The 13,979-nt window shown below is 44.5% G+C and overlaps 1 protein-coding gene and 1 long non-coding RNA gene across 3 annotated transcripts in view; one reads left to right on the top strand and one right to left on the bottom strand.

Moving 5' to 3' along the window:
• The window catches only part of PAH (phenylalanine hydroxylase), a 68,283-nt gene that overhangs the window by 44,097 nt on the left and 10,207 nt on the right, over window positions 1–13,979 (top strand). For both annotated transcript variants that reach the window (XR_013763744.1, XM_079139219.1), the window contains exons 5-8: window positions 6,254–6,321; window positions 9,735–9,931; window positions 11,883–12,018; window positions 12,963–13,032. Coding sequence is in view for 1 of the 2 variants with exons in the window: in XM_079139219.1 (XP_078995345.1) it covers window positions 6,254–6,321; window positions 9,735–9,931; window positions 11,883–12,018; window positions 12,963–13,032 (471 nt within the window). In the remaining variant the exon portion in view is untranslated. The remainder of the gene's footprint in view (window positions 1–6,253; window positions 6,322–9,734; window positions 9,932–11,882; window positions 12,019–12,962; window positions 13,033–13,979) is intronic.
• On the bottom strand, window positions 6,241–9,360 carry LOC306660775. Its single transcript, XR_013763745.1, has 2 exons — window positions 8,098–9,360; window positions 6,241–8,048 (listed from the first exon to the last, which is right to left on the bottom strand). It is a non-coding gene; the product is annotated as an uncharacterized lncRNA (long non-coding RNA).

Here is a 13,979-nt window from a genome sequence, read left to right as displayed (position 1 = left end):
TTAGCAACAGTACCTTGAAAACCCATTCCATGGAACGTGGTTTGGGTGATGATTAGTTAAATAACAACTCGGACCTGGTTTAAGAAGTCAGTGTGTGCTGATAGTTCTACAGGCGCCATGGACTGGAAAGTTTAGGAAGACCTTCTAGAAAGACGGAGAACTGAGTTGAGCCCTCTAACACTAACTTCCTATCAAATAACCCCCAATCGCCACAGCCTAACCCAATAAAAAGGCATGCACATTGTAGCTCAGTGGAGAAGTTACATGAGGCTGCAGAGACCAACCCTCATGGCCGTACCCTCTCCAACTCCCCAGAGCCCTTGCTCTTCTTCCAGCACCTGGAAAAAGAGGGAGTGAGAATCGGTCCTGGGAGGTTCTTATGGGCCATGCAGGAGACAGCTCACATCCTTCCACTTGAATTCCACCGTGTAGAACTCAGCCACGGGGCCAGTACCAGTGGCAGAGGAGACTGGGTCAAGTACCTAGCAATGCACTCTGAATGAAGGAGGCAGGACAGATCTTGGGGAGCATCAGCCTCTGCCACTCAGATCTGAACCGCAGACCCAGCTTACTTGGTGCCTGTGCTTCAGTTCTATGAAGATGGCACTTGAGGGGCAGTCGGTGGAGAAACACCGGCCCCCTCACCATGCTTCCATGTGCAGTCCCACCTCTCCATTCAAGTCCCTCCAGCTACCTTTCATCTGTCAGCGTGTAGGTCTGGAGTTTCCCTGTTCCCCAGCAGATTCCCCGAGGACGGGGTACGTCCTCCTTTCCTTTCTTTCACCCTCTACCCTTCTCCACCTGCGGCTCTCACAGTCTGTCCTAAGGATCCGTCATCCATCTGGGTTGCCACGGGCTGTCACACTCTTAGGAGACGTTCTCTCAGGGCGCAATTTCCACCGTTAAAAACAACCTAACTACGAGCACATGGTGAACACCTGCGGATGATCTGTTTGACTCGTTAACGAGGAACCGCCAAGGTGACAGAGATGGTAGGAAGAAGGATATGAGACACCCAGGCATATATAGTCAACGTGAAACAGAACACTGGATCAGATCACAAGGAGGGACACACAGATGACTAATGTCCACTGGGCAACAAAGCCACGGTCACCAGCATGAATTTTTTCTCCTGGACAGAGATCATTTGCAACTTGACCCTAAAATAAATATTTTGCCACTTTCTGTCTAAAGGTCTGCATCTACTCTGAAGAGTCTTAAGATAAGTAGTAAATATGTTTTCCTAGAGCATACAGTGAGCCTGGAAGAAGGATCTAAGAGGACGTTGAAAGGACACACGGTAATTTTGTTTTTCAAAATCACTAAGTTTTGCGAAATTCTTGTCTTGATCGTTACAGTGAAGTCTGTAAAAAATTAAAAGATAAATTAAAAAATAGTTACAATTCAGGAGTATTTTAAGTGTGCTCTGCACTGACAATTAAGTGGTAAGGAAGACAAACAAGTCCTGGGTTTGGTTCAATTAACAAGCATGATAATCCCAGGAGAGACGCAGATGTTGCGGAGGGAAGCCAATCGACTTTGGGAAATCGAAGAAGGTCTCTAAAGGAGGGACTGAAAATCAAGATGGGGAGATCCGAGTCAGAGGCAAGAGCATGTGTGAAGACCTTCATGTAGGGAAGAGTGGCAGGTCTAAGGAATTGAGTTAAGACCACGGCCACTGGGAGCCCAGAGGAGGGCAGCAGTGACTCAGCATCGGGTTGGGGACATAGATGGGGCCAGACCACATAAAGCCTGGTGGACTAGGCAAAGGACTTTGGACTTTATTTGTAAAGCAACAAGAAGCCACTCAAGGTTCTTAAGGAGGGGGACCCTTGGGCTAGAGTGTAGGGGGCAAGTGGGCCCTGGAGAAGCCACTTGGAGGGTCAGTGAAAGATCACTTGGAGAGCAGACACAGAAGTCCTGGCAGGAAGGGAAAGTGGCCTCAATGAAGGAGCAGCCATGACGATGACGTAAGACGGTGGCAGGGACGTTTGGAAGGCAGAAGAGGCGGAAACTGATTCCTGGACACCAAGGAAGAGAGTCGGGGAAAGTGGAGCAGTGACTCCCAGGCCACTGGCCGGACCAACCAGGTACCCAAATCCTTTCCAGAACAGGCTTCTCGATCTTATCAGTAGTGACCAGGGTCTGCAACCCAGAGTGAGCAAGGGCAGCGGCGCGGCCAGCGTTTCCCCCTCCTATTGGTTTGTAGGTCTCCTCTGGCCAGTGTCTACTGGGTGGGAATGACAGGCATTTGGTAAATACCAGTTTGAAACCCTTATCCCCTGGGTAACATTCTTCCCAGGTGGCATGGGACTTAGGAAAGGTGAGAAGCCTCTCATTACTGGCCTAGATGAAATGCAAATAGACAGGTGAGAATTCTGCTGGTGTCATTTCCATGGTGGGAAGTGGGACTCTACAGCCCATCCCAGAGAATCCCCTTTGTACGTGCCGAGCAGCCCACCTCCGCGTTTGGAATTTCCATCATCCTGTCCCAAATGTATCATAGTTTGAGTGCCTACTCTGTGCTCAGGATTTTACCTGATGCCCTACCTCCATTACCTGATCCAGCCCCCATGACCCTGTGAGGTGCCTATGATTAACAATCCCATTTTATTGATAAGGAAACCAAGGCTCTCTGAGGTAAACCAACCAACACTAGAGGCCAGGCTCTGATCAGTGAATGAGTTCTGATTCCAAGTCCTCACTTAACTAAAGATGGCATTTCTGGAGTTTAACCTCAGTTATAATATCAAGAAAAATGAACTAAATAGCTCAATCTAGACGAATCCTCTGAAGAATTTTTTATATAGTTACCCACCAATATCACCCCACCAAAGTCATTCCTTCAAATAACAAAAATTCTGAAATTTAGGAAAGGGACCATATGAAGACTTCAGGCAATATTATGATTTTGCATCCCGTCAGATTCTCTCTGTTTTCCCCTGGTTCCCCTCCTCATTGCCACCTTTCCCTCACTAATAATCCATTTTTCCTGTCAAAACATACTTGGTTACATGCAGTGCAACCAAAATTGCTGCTATTAGCTTAATTGAGACAGGGTGATTATAAATAAATTACATGCAGTGCTACCGAAATTGCTGCTATTAGTCTAAATCGAGAGAGGGTGATCCGTCGTCACCAACAGCAGCTTAATTTAGAAAGCATTTCCTGTGGATGGCCACAGAGACTCTAGGGGGTCACCTGATAGCCAAAAGATGCAAACCCAACTCCTCAAGAGGCTGGACTTCAAGGCCGGAGATCTCTCTGACCACTGATAACTGAGAGAGCAAAACTCCCTGAAATCTGCCTAACAGGGCTCCTTGCAGGCTAATAAGAACATAAATCTGAAAAATACCATGGTTGCAACCCTCTCTTGTAGAAAGTCTGCGTGGCATATTATGTAGGTGTGTTCACACAGCTCAATGCGTGACTCTCCTGCCACTTCCACAGGATGACTTAAGATGGATTTTTAATATTATTTTGTCTTATTTCCAAATTATAAGAGAAATTCAGACTCATTGTAGAAGACTTCAAAAACCCAAATAGTGTAGAAGAATAAAACAGTTACAGTTACCCATCGCCCCACTACTTACAAGTAACATTAAATTAGAGTTTGGTGTATTTCTTCCACCATTTCATTTACATATTTTTATTTTCCCTCTGACATAGTTGATGCTAGACATACAACTTGTTTTAAGCTTTTATTTTCACAGGTGGCCAAACATTAGGCCCCAAAGCACATTGCAGGTCAACCATAAAGACAGATGGGAAAGAGACGTGGCCATGGGCACTCATTCCTGGACGCAGTGTGAAGTGGGAATTCACTGATTAAGGAATTCTTCTCTTGCTTCCCTGGTCCCTGCACTTAGCTCTCAAATCTCAACTTGCCAGCCTGGCCAGGATCAGAAAACCCTGACGAAGGTGCTGGGTCTACAGCTAGGACCCTTCAGCAAATGGCGGGATTCATCATTCTCATTTCTCGATCAAACTATACACACATTTCCCAAGGTGCCTGGGGCAAAGGTGTTCATTTTGTAGTTAGAGACTAGAAATGACATTTTCTAGTCACTGTCAAGGCGGAAAGGTAAGGATGGCAAATATTAAATGTATATTTAAATGTTTATTTTAACATGGACAAATAAGTGTTCTTGATTTAGTCCAGTAGATGAGTTACTTGTAGGCATGTTAATGTTGCTTGGAACTCAAATCATGATTCCAAATTTTCTTACCACATTATCCCACATCAACTCATCTCTACCCAGTGGTAGAATATCCAATAGAAGTCTCAAGTTCTCAGTTTCCTAAGCTTCCCTCTCTGTAACATGTTTCCAAACCAGTTAGTGCTCCAGGGAAGAGAAAAGGATTATACTTATAATAACCATGCCATGTGAGAGTCAGTTTTCCATTGCTGTGATAAAATGCCTGAGAAAAATCAGCTTAAAGAAAGACAGATTTATTTCAGTTCATGGTTTCAGAGGTTTCTGTCCATGGTCACTTAGCACTATTGTTTCTGAGCCTCTGGTGAGGCAAGACATCATGGTGGAAGGGCTTGGTGGAGGAAGGCTGCTCAGCTGGTGGCAGTCAGTAAGCAGAGGGGGTGATGAGAGGGGAAGGGGCTGGAGACAAACTATACACCTTAAGAACACACTCTCGTGACTACTTCTTCTAGCTAGGCCCTACCTTCTAAAGTTTCTACTATCTACCAATAATACCCCCAGCTAGGGACCCCACCTTTAACACATGAATCATTGGGGGACATTCTAGATCCAAACTATAGCACCGACATCTTTTCTCAATAGTCACTTACTATGGTAACTGCGATTTGGGTTTGGCATTTAAAAATGTATAGTATTCTTCTTTACTTTTCTATGAAGTAGTTGGATTTTTCAATTTCTCAAAATTCACCCTCGTTAACAAAGTAGGAAACGTCTTCCCTCCCTCCCTCTCCGTCTTTCCTTCAGCAGGTGTCTGTAGTTCTTTCTGTATGCCAGATCGTCTATTACAGATTCTTGGAAGAAATTCCATTGCCTACATTGGTTCTTTGGAATTATTGGTTGACCAAGATATAAAAAATAAACTAACAACGACAACAACAAAAATATCCAGCCAACCAATCAGGCGAATAAAAGAACAGCAATATTTGAAAATCAGGCAAATAATTATCTTTTAAAAACACTTTCTTTAAATACTGAGCTTCGTGATACAAGCCATGATTTTCAATTCACTAATGCTGTTATTTGGAGGGTCCACGGTAAAGTGGTTGACGGTGAAACTCATAGTGAAATGCTTGGAGGAACAAAGCAGAGTTCTGAAGTGATGTACCAAGATTCAGATGTCAACCTTTCTGGAAAATGCCCTTCTGATCAATTGGGATCATTGCCCAGTCAGAATGTGCCTACCGGGACTCCCCAAAACACCAGAAGACACACACATCTTCTGTTCACTTGGAAATGTGCTGCTTGGGAATCATTGAAAAAGACTGCCTGCCAGTCAGCCTCAGAGAAGCCATGATCATCCTTTTTATGTCCTGAGATGGATTTCTCAGTTGGTTGAGCCCCCGCCAGTTTGTAAAAGTTGGCAAGTTACTGGAGTGTAGTGGAAAGAGCTCAGAACTGAGTGATCGGAGTCCTGGCTTAGCCTTTGTTCTGTCTTCACTTCTCTGAGCTGCTGTTTATTCTGGAAAGAAAGGGATAATAGTATTAATCTACCTGGCAAATTTGTTGTGAGAGTTGTAAATACAGTAACCTCCTAGCACACACAGACTGGCACAGAGTGGGCACTCAATAAATGTTATCTTTAAAAATTGCTGTAGCAGTCAGCACATACCTATTGACCTATGGAGAAGATAGGAAGCGGTGCCGGTGCCGGACATGCTCCGTTGGCCAGGAATGAAGAGGGACGTTGTGATCTTCAACCCAGATGTCTATCCTACCCCCTTTGCCTGACTTAGCAGGTTCAGAAGTGAGAAATGCTGTGGATGAGATTTCTTTAAGACCAGAATATACCTGTCGGCATCGGAATTCCACGGCAGGGTTGGTCTTGCCAAGTTGAAGGTATTGCTGATAAGGTGTCACTCACAGTGTTCGGTGAGAGAGCTCACTTTAAATTTAATGAGACTCGGTTTTTAGAGTATAATCAGAGGAAAAAACAAACCACACTTCCACAGCATGCAAGCGCCCATTCAAGGTATTTGTAGAGATGCTAAGTCTCTTCCTACAAAGGCCTGAGTGATCAAGTGTGTCTTCTCCCCTAGGGTTTTAAAGATCCTGTGTACCGAGCAAGAAGGAAGCAGTTTGCTGACATTGCCTACAACTACCGCCAGTAAGTCCTGCCTATTGCAGAAAAGGGAGATGTGCATACCTCCAACCTACATCTCCTCGGCTCTTGGTTGGAAAATACCAGTGAGGAGCGTGGTGGTGTTTGTGTGTGCGTGTTTAGACCCTCCCTTTAATAACACGTGTTAAAAAAAAAATTGCTACCAGACAAAACAAAATTACCCATGGCGCTGGGTCCAACTCTCTCGCAAGCTTTGTTGCCTAATTACACAATGTCTGAAATCATTATAAAATGTCTCAGTCTTGAATGAAACAGGGAAGAAGGAAAAAAAAAGAGAATCGTTTGTATTCAAGAAGGAACTGGCTTTGCTGAAATAATGAATCCTGTGAGGTTTGAGGCCAGGACTGTTCCACTTTTATCTGGTCTCGCCCAGCTGTGAAGGGCAATTTTAGAATTTTTTTTTTCTCTATTCAGGATTTAATGCCCCTCCCCTAGGCTAACTTTAGCCAAAAGAGAATGCAAATATCAAAATGTGGTTGGGAAGAGAATGGTTTTTGCTATTTTGAGTCCTTGTGTGCTTCATAAATCCCACCATGGTAAACTTAGTGTTTGGGGGACGGTGCCATTCCTGAGTTTAGGGAATGAGATTAGATATGCCCAGGAAGAAACCCAAAAGGTGGCCAGAGTACTGAGGTAACAGCACTTCAGCAGCTCTGATCATTCTCAGTGAGATAAAGGAGATGCTGGGACTTTGTACACTGAGGTCACAGAATGCCAAGTTACCCGAGAAAAAAGAAAAGAGAAAATGGGGGAAAGTACCTTCTCTGAACAACTCCTGGTAGTAGAAGGCTCCAGAACCCAGCAGCCCTTGGTCAGATGGCTTCTGCTGAGCAGGAATCACAGAACAGGGTGACTGAGTTTTCTCTGTCTTCCCCTTTGTCCCTCCATATCGTAGTCAAGAGTACTCCTTCAGAGACTGTAAGGACAGGTCATATTTGAATGTCCTTACAGTGTGTCTGGGGCTTTGCTAAATGCTTTGTGTATGTTATTTTGTTTAGTCTTAGTAATAACTTACATTTTTCAAATGAGGAAACTGAGGCTTAAAAAGGTCAAGTAACTTGCCAAGGTTAATAGGTGATAAAACCAGGCTTTTAATTTTATCAACCAAGTTATTCTCAATGCTTCTGTGGGTGTCTGACAGCTGGGCACAGGCAGGACCAGGACTTGCACTGGACTTGTTTGCAGGCATTGACCTCATTTCTCCTGAAGATGGACCTAGTACCTCTAAGCTGACTCCTCAACTCAGTTAGAGGTCCCATCTCTCTCCAACAAAGTCAAAGTTCTGTAGTTGAGTCTTGTTAGCTCTGACTCAAACTTGTTTATCCCTCAGTCAGTCACTGTGATTAGGGGAACAGGACACTCTCATTGACACGCCTGGTCACACGCTCACCTCTGAAGATGGGGATGGAACCTTCTTTACCCAAACCTTACAGACTGAGAGGGAGGTAGGCACTTTACTGAAAGAATAGGGAACAGATGCTGGGTCCCAGGAACAGCAAATCTGGACCAGGGGGACATCTTGGTGCCTTGGATGTTACCATCTCCTGAAATTTGTTGCAGAAATATCAGGGTATTATGGCACGTGCCTGTAATCCCAGAGGCTCTGGAGACTGAGGCAGGAGAACCACAAGTTCAAAGCCAGCTTCAGCAAGTGAGAGGCCCTAAGCAGCTGAGCAAGACCCTGTCTCAAAATAAAAAAATAATAAAAAGGGCTGGGATGTGGCTCAGTGATTAACCACCCCTGGGTTCAATCCCTGGTACAAAAAAAAAAAAAAAAAAAAAAAAAAAAAAAAAGAAAAGAAAAGAAAAAGAAATATCAGATATCTTTCTTTTAAAATGAGAATCAGTTATAATGATAATGATCAACAATCTACTGGTTATTATTTGTCAGTACCAATGTTAGGTACTTTATACTTAGTATTTCACTTATTCTTATCCACACCTTACAAATAGTTACTGTTATTAGCCTGTATAACAGCTGAACAGACTGAGGCTCAGAGAGGTTCATTAAATTTCCTGAGGACGCACGGCTCAGGAAATGCAACCAAGTGTTGAACCAGTTTCTGTTCATTTCCAGAGCCATTTTTTTCCCCTCCAAGTGCCAACACTTGGCTCTAAAATAACGGTGCAATCTGAGGGGCTCACCTGATGTCTTTCATAGTCCTTCCTGGCCCCCACAAGATCCTCTGAGTTTGTCTTGCTTTTAATTCATAAGCAAAACCATGCCTCTTCTAATCCCTGCCCATCTTTCTGTAGAAAATAACAGTGACTTTATTTTAATGTCCTTGGATGAGCTACAACTTTGAAAGGGCAGGAGGGACCAAATTTGGAACCTGATCCACAATTCTGGGGTAAACAGTCTGACTTTGTCCTAGACTGTGTCCCCTGTGAGAGAAACAGGCCACAGCCCAGGAAACTCACTGATCCTAGAGGTCAGACTTTGTTTGGTTTTCATTTGTTTTCGCTGTTCAGAACACAGCTCAGGGCCTTCCAAACGAATGAGTCTTAAAGTGTGCATCAGTCACCTGGGGAACTGATTTGAATCCAGAAGTCTGGGTCTTCCCTCCCCAATACCTTTAGAACCTCTGGGGCAGGGCTCAGTGTATGTACTTTATCAAGCTCGGTCTAGGTAAGTGGATCTTACACCTTAGCATGTATTTATTTACCTTTCTGTGCCACTGTTTACTTAATTTTTACCCTTGATCTAGAAATTTTCTTTTAAACTCATAAATAAAAGACACAATATGCTTGTCTGCATTATATATACTATATATTTGTATGGACAAAACACCTATATATTCTGTATATATGTATATGTACACATTGTGGACTCCTAGCTGGTATTTAAATACCTTCCAAACTTCCCCAGAGTAGAAACGCCACATCCAGCAAGCGCACACCCACTCAAGAAAGGAGTTTGAAACTCATGACCCATGACCCACCTATCAAATCTAGCTTGGCCGGCAGGGTTAATTCCTTGGTTGCCATAACACAAGGTGCTGTGTTGCTTTAACTGAACTTAGGTGTCTCAGCCCTCTTCTCCTTATTACCCCTACCTGCTACTTTACACCTGTAGGCCACCTACCTGGCCCCTAAAGGTAAACAATCAGAGAGACAGAAGAGCCAAGGACCCCGCTCCGTAAGAGCAAATCCCCAGTGCCAGCAGCAAAGGGAGGGCAGCTGTCACTGTTTAATCAAATGACTCTTGCACCCAGGAAACCAACACTGAAACGTTTCTATGTCAGGAAGTGGCGTTTTTCTCTTTCACCTAACTTGTGAAGCTGGTCAGCTGTGGCAGCCCTCGAACCCTGGAGCCTAACTCCTGGTCACTGGGCCTGCACCCCCTGTCTGCTCTGCTTGGTCCCCCTGGAGACACCTGTTTCATGCCTGTGTTCCAGCGGGCAGCCCATCCCTCGGATGGAATACACGGAGGAAGAGAAGAAGACGTGGGGCACCGTGTTCAGGACCCTGAAGTCCTTGTATAAAACCCACGCTTGCTATGAATACAATCACATTTTCCCACTTCTGGAAAAGTACTGTGGCTTCCGTGAAGACAACATTCCCCAGCTGGAAGATGTCTCTCAGTTCCTGCAGAGTGAGTCCACACCAAAGTCAAAGGTCCCGAGGGACGGGGAGGGCTGGGGGAGAGGAGCGGGAAGGGGCGGTACCTGGAGGTTGAGTGTGAGTCAGTAAACTTGTAGTAATGTCCTACATCTGTCCCTGAACAGTTTTTTTTTTTCCTTTTTTTCACACTCAAAGCTCCAGGTGCCCAGTGAGGGTTCTCTCTGCAGGTTCCCTCTCATGAGATGGCTGCAGTGTTTGGGTAAATGCCCTTTGTGGGGTGGTCCAGGACTCAGATATGAATCCTGCCCTTGACTTTCTCCAGCTGGGTAAACCTGTCTCAGCGTTGCCACCTGTCCAGTGGCAACTGTGTCAGCCCTTTAGCCTTTGTGCAGGGATGTCAGGAGGGAAATAAGAGGTTGCACATGAAAGCAGCCCACAAAATTCTGCACCTACTGTGGGTGCTCAGGGAATTTGGACTGAATACCTCTGAGCAGGTCCCCCAGTAAATATGTTATCTGGGCAGTGGGCCTCTGCCCAGCATTTCCAGGAGACAGAGGTGCTTTTCCTTCTGCAAAGAGGGTGTCCATCCAGGGAAAACAGAACAGAATGATCAACTTAACATGTACCAAACACCTACTATGGACCAGGTAGGGTGAAGGAAAAAGCTAGGAAGAAGTGTGGGTTTATAGCAACGAAGAATTTTCTATGCAGGTGGGCTCTGCAGAGCTGGAAAACTGAGGGACAGGGAGCCAGGAAAACCAGGTGGCAGGAAGGGATGTTGAGGCTGGGACATGATGGGCTTGATGATCTCTGGGATCCTTTCTGTTTAGAGAGTCTTTTCTTCTAAGATTAAGAGAAGAGTCTGAAGATACAGTGGATGCAAGGGAAGAGGCAAGAAGGTCCCGAAGACATTCTGTAGCTAATTATCATCTTCAGCCAATGACAAGAATAATAAAATAGCAATGCTATCCATTGGGGAATTATGTAATTATAATTAAGTGACCAGCCTCTGAAGCCAGACAGCCTGTGGCTTGAGATAGGAGCTTTAATCTCTGTGTCTCAGCTTCCCTCCCTAGAAAGGGGGATAATAATGGTACTGACCTCAGCATCATTGCAAAGATCAGCGAGAACATGGAAAGTCCTCAGGGCAGTGTCGGATATGTGGCCCGTCATGTATGGCGTTAGCTCTTCTTGTTATCATTATCAATGCCATTCCTGTTCTCCTTCTAAGTTTGGAGCAAATTGAGAGACAGGGGACCTGGAGAGATGGTGATCACAATGTCAGTTTCAAGGAAAAGCTATGCAGGTATAGAGGTACGGTCAATCCAATATTGGACTTCCTCATATCTTACTCCTTGGTTAGAGAAACTTCCTGCCAATTCACAGTGCATAGCTAAGAGTAGACCAGAAGGTGTTCCTCTGTGGGCAGTTGATAAAGAAGGAGTCCTATGAGAAGGTCACAACCTTCATTTCCTCTTCCCCAATACTGTATATAGTCAGACAAGTCCCAGCTCCTCATGAGGTGGACTGTGTGAGGCCCAGCAGAGAAACTGTGCTCCTTCCATCCTCTTCCCTCTAGGAAACAGAATGGAAAGTCCCTTCCAACTCTGAAAAAATAAGAATTAGGAAATAAGTGCTCAACTCTAACAAGCAATAATGAAAGTGAAATCTGCTAGGTATTTCCAGTGAACTAAGCTCTGTGCTAAGTACTTTATACTCAGTACTCTTGTGATGCCTGGACTATCCCTAAGCACTATCTATGAACATTTTGCAGATGAGGAAACTGAGGCTCAGAAATGTGAGTTTACTTGACCCAAATCAGCCATTTATAAAGCAGTTGGGTAGAGATGTGAAGCCAAATCATCTTGGCATCAAAATACAAGTTCCAGGGCAGGTGCAGGTACTGCTTCCTTGTGTGAAGGTTTTTGGCACCCTCTGGCTGCTCCACAAAGGGATTTGAGTGTTTGCTCTTTGCTTCCCAGGTTGTACTGGCTTCCGCCTCCGACCAGTGGCTGGCCTGCTGTCTTCTCGAGATTTCTTGAATGGCCTGGCCTTCCGAGTGTTCCACTGCACACAGTACATCAGACATGGATCCAAGCCTGTATACACCCCTGAACCGTGAGTACTGTCCTCCAGTGTCTGTTGCCAGTCACAGTGGGTGCCATTCCTTTCTGCTTCAGGAACAAGGTTTAGGTTCATTGCAGGCTGGTCCATAGGACTAATCACCTGAACTATTTGTTGGCAATAGTAATGGGGAATTTCATCTATTCTGAGATTTTCTATGTCCAAAACCACCAAATTTGAACATACAGATGTGTGCATCCTGTGAACCAAGGATTCAGGCAGTGGGAACAGAAGGTCCCATTCAAGTTCTCAAATCTCAACTACGAACCTCCTGAATACACATGCAGATCCTTCCAGTTGTTCTTTGCCTAGATTGTGTCTTGGCTAGAGGTAGAGAGTGACTGGACACTATGCTTCCTGCCTGGGATTTAGCCATCTCCTTTGTCAGTAATTTATCCAATTAAATGAATCAGTAGGATGTCCCAAATGATCTCCCTTGCTACTAATCAGAAAAGACCTGTTCCTAATAGATGTGGTACCGAAAGTGTTACATAGTCTTTCTTTCCTGACTGCTGTTACTCTCCAGACTAAGAGAAAAGTAGCAATGCATATATTTTTTACTTCCCATTGGGAATAACCAAGCATATTGTGTCTCCCAGAGAAGTTGATACCAAGAAGAAGACTTGGAGTGGAAAGTGTACATGACCCACAGCTCACCTAGATGTATGAGAGGCTCTTATGTCCTGCCCTTGACCCCACTGAACATACCCCTAGGTGCCCTGGCTGTTGTGTCCTGCCCTGTCCTCATCCTTACTTTCCTTCCCTTCTTCCATTTTTTCAACTGACCCCACATTCTGTGTATCACTTATTCTCAAGAGTGAAGGCATTGGCCTACATGAGTTACTTCTCTTCTTCCTGCCCATTAATCATGTGGAAAGAGGAATTCTGGCTTTGTCTAACCCTCCTCCCCTCCAAACTGTGTACTTTCTGTCTTTCAGTGACATCTGTCATGAGCTCTTGGGACACGTGCCTTTGTTTTCAGATCGCAGCTTTGCCCAATTTTCCCAGGTAAGGAATGGGTATGTCTTTTCTTTTTAACTTCTAGTTATAGAGTTGGGACCCGATTTCTCAAGTAAGCTAAGCCATGGGGAGGGCCTCACATCCTTTGCTAGAGAGGAAACCTGTTCCAGTCCTGTGATTCTGTCTGAGAAGTGTGTGTGGGTCTGTGGAGTTGGCAAAATACCCATTTTAGGGATCTCATCTGTGGTGAATTGTTCATCTTCCAAATCATATTATGCATGCTCAAATTTGCTTATCTCACTTATCCTACCAGATGTAGTTTAAGAACATTTTCATCCATGAATGTCTTCTTTCCCATGTGGACATCACCTTGCCTCCTTCCAATTATCCTAGTACTTTTCCACTCTCATTCTCTTTAGGGATATTCATACAAGTACACCCACCAGTCATTGGTGTATGTATTTGAATTAAATAAGATGCTATTTGTTGAGAATCCAAATGCCAAGGATCTGGCTTATAGTTGACAAAATAAATATATATGTAAATAAATAAAGAGCCCAGTATCTTCTCACCATCATCAAAGTAGCAATCTAGACCTTGATTCATCTTTCACAGTAATGAGCAAGGTCAAAAAAAGAAATGCTTTGGAGCAAATGAAAATATTCTGCTAATTCTCTCCGGATACTGAGAGGTAGCCAAAAACCATGCTTGGGTGTCTGGGATTATGGTTGAATGGAATGATGGCTCTGATGCACTCACAGGATCCAGTTCTGCCAATGACCAGCTCTGTGACCTGGGACAAATCACCAGGGAACCCTGTCTCTCAATTTCCACAGATCTTCTTAGTAAAAAGCCTTCCCTGCCAGTCCTCTTCCTCACAATGAAGAATGAGGATCAAATGGAATAACCCATGAGGAAATGTGGAGCCAATATTGAATTCCAGAGTATTGGCATTGAGTGCAAATCTTATAAGCATTTTCTGTCAGCTGGAAGAA

Source organism: Sciurus vulgaris (genome assembly GCF_902686455.1).
Source record: "Sciurus vulgaris genome assembly, chromosome: 5".
Taxonomy (NCBI): Eukaryota; Metazoa; Chordata; class Mammalia; order Rodentia; family Sciuridae; genus Sciurus; species Sciurus vulgaris.
The sequence above is the reverse complement of the archived record's forward strand: the minus strand, read 5'-3'. Positions and strand labels throughout refer to the sequence as shown.